Source organism: Taurulus bubalis (genome assembly GCF_910589615.1).
Source record: "Taurulus bubalis genome assembly, chromosome: 11".
NCBI lineage: Eukaryota > Metazoa > Chordata > Actinopteri > Perciformes > Cottidae > Taurulus > Taurulus bubalis.
The window spans coordinates 2,894,886-2,901,536 of NC_136599.1; the positions used below are offsets into that span (position 1 = coordinate 2,894,886).

Below are 6,651 nucleotides of genomic sequence, written 5' to 3' on the forward strand. Positions count from 1 at the left end.
GGGGGGGGGGGGGGGGGGATTTTAAAATCACAACTTTGGAAGTTTTTGGCTCTATGACGCCGCGTCATACGAACAAACAGCTGGAGCGAACATGTTTTCAGAAGATATTCGACTAAGTATCAAGTCTTTTAGGGGGCGGGGTGATAAGAGAGCAGAAACACAGTATCACTCCTAAATCAAACAGTACAATATGCTTCTTTTTTTTTTTGCTTTTTTCCTTTTCAAAACCATATTGCAGGATTTATTTTGGGAATAATAAACCTATAGATCCGTAGAGACGATGACAGTTCCCCCGTGGAGCCGGTTACCCGTCGCAGTACCGCACCACCACCCTCTCAGACGGACGGGTGGTGTTACGGCGCGCCTCCGAAAGACTTTCACGTCGCCGGCTCCGCCCCCCTTCACTTCGCCGGCTCCGCCCCCTTCGCGTCGTGGGATCCTCTCCTCCGGTTGGATTGTTGCTCGCGTCAGTTGTCCAACAGGGAGCGCTGTAGAGCCTCCTGGATCATCGTGTGCTCGTCTGTGGAGTAATCCTGAGGGGAGGAACCGGCCGATGAGAGACGGTCCTCAACACAGGAAGTAAGTGTGTGTGTGTGTGTGTGTGTGTGTGTGTGTGTGTGTGTGTGTGTGTGTCTACTTACAACAAAGGTGTCGTAGGAGAACGTGTGTCGGATCTTCAGGTGCTGGAAGAAGTCGGCGCTCCGGTAGCTCGGGTCTCCCCAAGGCATCGAGGCACAGATGGGACAAACCTGGAGGAGGAGAAGGAACGTGAACGAGAGAAACGACGGCAGGATTCCAATCCGGCCCTCACACCCTCTCCCTCACACCCTCTCCCTCTCCTCTCCCTCTCACCCTCTCCCTCAGACCCTCTCCCTCTCCTCTTCCTCTCCCTCTTCCTCTCCCTCTTCCTCTCCCTCTTCCTCTCCCTCTCACTCTCACTCTCACTCTCACTCTCCTCTCCCTCTCACCCTCACCCTCTCCTCTCCCTCACACCCTCTCCCTCTCCTCTCCCTCTCACCCTCTCCCTCAGACCCTCTCCCTCCCCCTCTCCTCTCCCCCCCCCTCTCCCTCTCCCCCTCCCTCTCCCTCTCCCTCTCCCCCTTCCTCTCCCTCTCCCTCTTCCTCTCCCTCTCCTCTCCCTCTCACCCTCTCCCTCTTCCTCTCCCTCTTCCTCTCCTCTGGCCACCACCTCCTCTCCACCTACCTACCCTCCTGTCCCCTCCTACCTCACTTCCTACCTACCCCTCCTCCTCCTCCCTACCTACCTTCCTCTCCTCTCCTACCTACCCTCCTCTCGTCCTTCCTTCCCTACCTACACTCCTGTCCTCCCTACCTCCTCTCCACCTACCCCCCTCCTCCTCCTCCTTCTCCTCCCCCCTACCTACCTTCCTCTCCTCTCCTACCTACCCTCCTCTCGTCCTTCCTTCCCTACCTACACTCCTGTCCTCCCTACCTCCTCTCCACCTACCCCCCTCCTCCTCCTCCTTCTCCTCCCCCCCTACCTACCTTCCTCTCCTCTCCTACCTACCCTCCTCTCCTCTCGTCCTTCCTTCCCTACCTACACTCCTGTCCTCCCTACCTCCTCTCCACCTACCTACCCTCCTTCTCCTCCTCCTCCTCCTCCTCCTCCTCCTCCTCCTCCTCCTCCTCCTCCTCCTCCTCCTCCTCCTCCTCCTCCTCCTCCTCCCTCCCTCCTCCCTCCTCCTCCTCCCTCCTCATCCTCCCTCCTCATCCTCCCTCCTGAATTTGCCGTAATTGGCATATTAATTATTGAGTTATGGCTAAACGTGTTTTGTAAAGTTATAGGCAGTCTAAAAAAAAATGATGTCCTTTCTTCTAGTTTTTGCCAAATTTGAAGAAACGCTGCGTTCAGGAGAACGGGACAGACGGGCGTCACAGAGACCGTCGACCGCTAATCAGTTCATCCTCCAGTCCAGGTGGACCGTTTTAAAAAGAGATTCTCTGCCACTGTCGCCAGAGTGGAGGCGTATTAAAGTACACAAATGTGTCTCCAGGTAAGATTCACACGTAAAACAGTGAGAAAGACATTAAATATCTTAATGAATACTTTGTATTCAGGACCACATGAAGCGTCCTCTAGTCGAGAACACGGTGGACGTGTTGCTTAAAAAGCTAAAAACAAAAAAGGGACGTTTGCATAAAAGAAAAGTAAGAAATGCCACCAAAAAAACAACAACTTGGGAGTTTTATTTCTCTCTGTGGGCTCCAGTCGCTTCCCCAAAAATACGAAACCACAGCTATCAAAGGTTAGTTTGTCAGACAATCTTCTTAAGAGAAGGACGCTTCGAGTGAGACGACAGACGGAGGGAGGAAGAGGAAGATGAAGAGGAAGGTGTCTGGAACCTGTGTGTGTGTTGTTCCTACCACTTGTCGTGCATCACGAGTGTGCTGGGAGGTGCAGTGTTCGACCAGACCGTCCTGATCCAGGTTCTGGCAGTTGCAGTACGGGCAGGTGAAGGTGAAGCGGTTTGGTACCGGGCTGGAAGAGACGGAGGACGTGTGTTAGCTACCGAGTCTGTCATATCTGCTTTACCAATGACAACTTTTCTTGTTTGGAATCATTAAAAAAAAAAAAGGAAAGAGTCGGCACGTTTGTAATTTTGGTCTCGGAGCCGATGGATTTCTGAACGTGTTTTTGGTTTGATGCCCAAATAAAATCATGTCTGTGTTTCACACAAACTAAATATGAACGTAAAAAAAACCTCCGGTGAGATGAGAAGCTTCTGCGTGTCTTAAAAAGGAAAGAAAAGAGTCTAAATGTGACGACTAAGCGTCCTCACTAGGACACTCGTCCTCCTTCAGCTTAGTGAAGTCATGTGACCGTGATGGAGCTCCTCTATTGGCCAACGCTAGCTTCTTACTTTACATTTCAAACGGCATGTAAGTGGTGTTCATAGTGAAGATTATCTTGATTACCTAAATGTTTATGTATCATAAATTCCTGCAATAATCCAAAAGGAAAAGACCCGTCGGTTTAGACTGGATAAAAACAGTTCACATGTCTGAGGATTATTCAAAGAAGGACAACTCGTTTGTAGATGCTTTAGAAACAGGAAGTCTACATTTGAATACATAGTTTGCAGCCAAATCAAATAGCTTACAGGATATTCAACCTTTGTTTCTTTATAAAGCTTTTAATACTCAACTTGTTTGTTTAAAGGGTGTGTATGCAAAGTAATGATACGAGTTCACAGATAATCACTGTGGAGGTTTATGGCGTTCTGCCCGGTCACACCTACAGCCCATGTTCATATCTCTGAGTTACACGCGTTGTCCTGATTGCTCACTGATAAGTTTGTTTGTACGTCCTCTGGCGTTTGGGGAGAACAATGCAGCTCACAGAGGATAAACACGTCTGTAAGAAGCGTGAATATAAACAAAGCTCTGAGTTTTGAACACAACCCTCCTTCACTGCTACGGTCTCATGCCTCAAACACAATCAACACAGTCGTGCAGATGGTTTTGAAGCTCACAGAACCGGTTTCGGCTCCTTTGCCACATCAGACTGGATCGCCGAGTATTCTTTAAGGTATCGGTGCTCTAAAACAACGCTTCTTTCACACGTGTGACACTTATGCAACGCTCGGCGGCGGCGTAGGTAATGTCTTCACCTCATGATGGCGGGCTGGTTCTGGGCGGTGGTCCTCACTCCCTCCTCGATGTATTCCTGGAATTTTGAGCAGGCAGCGGTGTGGCCTCTCATCTGAGAAAGGCGGACCTGAACAGCAGAGAACGCATCGGTAAATGCTTGCAATTTCAAAACCAGTACAACCGTCTCAAGTGTAGCAAAGACCCGTCTAAACCGCCTCGTTTGCACGCTAACCCCCGACCCGGCAAAAGGTTCTGTCCGGTCGCCACGCCGCATACCTGCGCTCCGCATCCCTTGCAAGCGGCAACAGACGACTGGATCTTGAGCTCGAGCTCCGCCGCTTTGGTCCAGTGGCCCAACCCGGCCCGGCACACGGCGCAGACGGGCTTCTGTGGACGCAGACACTCCTGCAAACAACTGTGGCAGAACCTGGCAAGAGACGGGGAGAAAAACACAGGGTTCATACACATCCTGACCAATGCTTTTCCATGACTTTAAACCAAATTTCCATAGTGAAATCTGGGTGTAAACAGTAAAAAGTGAGTAAATGTAGTATTTAAACTAACAATGAGAATACAAAGCATACAGTAAACCTTAAATGACTCAAATGAATGAGACAATAGTTTGATTAAAAGAATAAACATTTATATAGATGTCTGTATGTATGCCTGCTTATATTTTGAGTCTTTCTTTTAAAAGCATATTCATTATTTCAAACTCAGCGTAAATGAACGACATGAACACATGAATATAACACGTTTACATGACTTTTACTAAACTTTTGGGATTGTATTTATTTCAAGGACTTTTCCAGTCCTGGAAATAACCATTTTAAAATTCCATGACTTTTTCAGGTTTTTCATGACCGTAAGAACCCTGAAAACAACAGAAACAGATATGAAATTTAAAATATAGAAATATTTTTTAAATTAGTATTATTTATTGCAGAGTATGTGACACCTGCAAGAGATTTGGCGTGATATAGGTGCGTCACAATACAATTGCAAGCGTAAAAATTGAAAATATTAACAATAAAATGTGCTAAACAAACAAATAAAGAGTGTTAAAACAAGTATAATTGTGTGTGTATAACGTGGTCTCTGGAGGGAAAATGTCTGTTTACAAGTATTTCTAATAAACTCGGATTAAAAGCACAGAAACGGGTGCTGTCATCCACTGTAAGCTTCCTGTAAATCCGATGGAAAGTCCCCCTCTCGAGAGCGCGCTGGGCCTTGTAGTCCTCTAAAGCGGGTTGCTGCGTCGAAGCGACGGCCTTCTGAACTACAACTCCCAGGTGAGGCCGCCTCTTTGATGTAAACAAAACTGAAACTGATTTAGCGAGCAGACATTGTTGTTTTTTTAACTAAATATCCAAGTGAGCTAAATATAAATACGGGGGGTGGCAACAACAACAAAAACAGGCGCACGCGCGCGGCAGATGTTTTTGCGACTCTGTCCGCGCGACACGTTTACAAAAGAAAACGAGCCTTTCTTCTCCTTCCCCCCTCCTGTGTTATTTGGTGGTTAAGAGGGAGGAGGGCGGGGGGGGGGTTGGACGGTTGACATAAAAATGGACATTTACTCACGTGTGGCTGCACTGCGTCGTCACGGGACTGTCGAAGATTTCCAGACAAACCGGGCAGACGAATTCCGACATGTCTCCGGTCCCGTCGGAGACGTTCTTCTTGTGCTGAGCTGCACTGAACCCTCCGAGCGTCGCCATTTCTTTTTCTTCGCTGAGACAGTCCCCGCCCACTTCCCCTCAGCCAAGGCGTCCCATGTGACGACGTCATCAGGTTATGTTTTTGTGGGCGGAGTTATCGCTCAAACGGACAATATTTAATGTATTGTTTAAAACAGTGTGGACGACCGTTAATAACCGTTACACGTATATACACTCGAAAATTAACCACTTTAAAAAAATGAGCAATTTATCATTATCATTATTATTTTTTTATTTTTATTATTTTATTTATTTTTGTATTCATATTTGTCAATTACAAGGTGATACATGTTAGAAATATATTGTTTTGTGTGACAGTTAAAAACCAAAACGATATTCACAGGAAAGCGGCACATTTCTTTTGAAGAGACTTTTATTATTGCTTGAAATGATTAATCGATTTATAATAAACAACGTAATTGTATTGAAAATGGACTTGGAGCATGAATATATTTAATAATGTTGAAAAGTAAACATAATATCGACATTTAAAAAATAAAAAAAATGTATTTTCCGAAGAAATACTGTATATTCGGGGATGTATTTGTGCTCTGTAGCTCCTCCCCCTCCGGCTCAAACAGCACGTGGGCCCTCCCGCTGCTGACGGACTGTCAGAACCGGGGCGCATGCGCGTTGGGACGATGGGAATTTCCAACAGCTGAGGAGGAGGCGTAGCTAGCCGCGGCTAGCACTTGTTATAAAGGTAAGATGTGCTCGTGGCGGCTCGATAAAACGGCGTGGTATCTCAGCAATGAGCAAAATTACACAGGAGTCACGCCACAACGACGGTGTATGTTTAAATAATGGACTTAAAGATGGATAAAGATAGATATCTAGCGATGGACCGCCCTGCTAGCTTAAAGCAAACGTTTAGCTAGCCAGCTGCGCTGAAATGGGCGTTCACTGCTTAGCTGATACTCGGAGTGTGTGCGTGTGTGTGGTGGATATAACCGTCCAGGAGCAGAACCACTCACTCATGTTATGTGGTTCAAGCTATACCAATACGTATAAATATATATATGTATATACATATCCCTTCGCATGCCTCATACTGCGCTCTTAATTTGCGCTAACTGCGACCAGGGTCTGCATGGATGTTGTGCCGCAACCTCTTTTTGCACGTTCACTGTCTGTCAACAGTGAGTCCTGATCCCAATGCTCTCTGTAATTCATCCAGTCTTTTTACTTCGTTGCATACATCGTGATGTGGTCTTATCAGTCCAATCTATTAGCTAGTGTGTGTGTGTGTGTGTGTGTGTGTTAGATAAATATTGATGCCTACATTGATGCCCCTCCTGTTTTGAGCCATGCGAGAACA

At 46.9% G+C, this 6,651-nt stretch overlaps 1 protein-coding gene across 1 annotated transcript; it reads right to left on the reverse strand.

Moving 5' to 3' along the window:
* Positions 1-147: 147 nt before the first annotated feature.
* Positions 148-5,333, reverse strand: rnf114 (ring finger protein 114; the record flags this gene model as incomplete). The annotated part of the gene is made up of 6 exons (XM_079226595.1): positions 148-533; positions 642-749; positions 2,386-2,500; positions 3,633-3,739; positions 3,889-4,039; positions 5,197-5,333. 6 exons carry the CDS (start codon positions 5,331-5,333, stop codon positions 468-470), a joined length of 684 nt encoding a protein of 227 aa, XP_079082721.1. The 3' UTR covers positions 148-467.
* Positions 5,334-6,651: the final 1,318 nt, after the last annotated feature.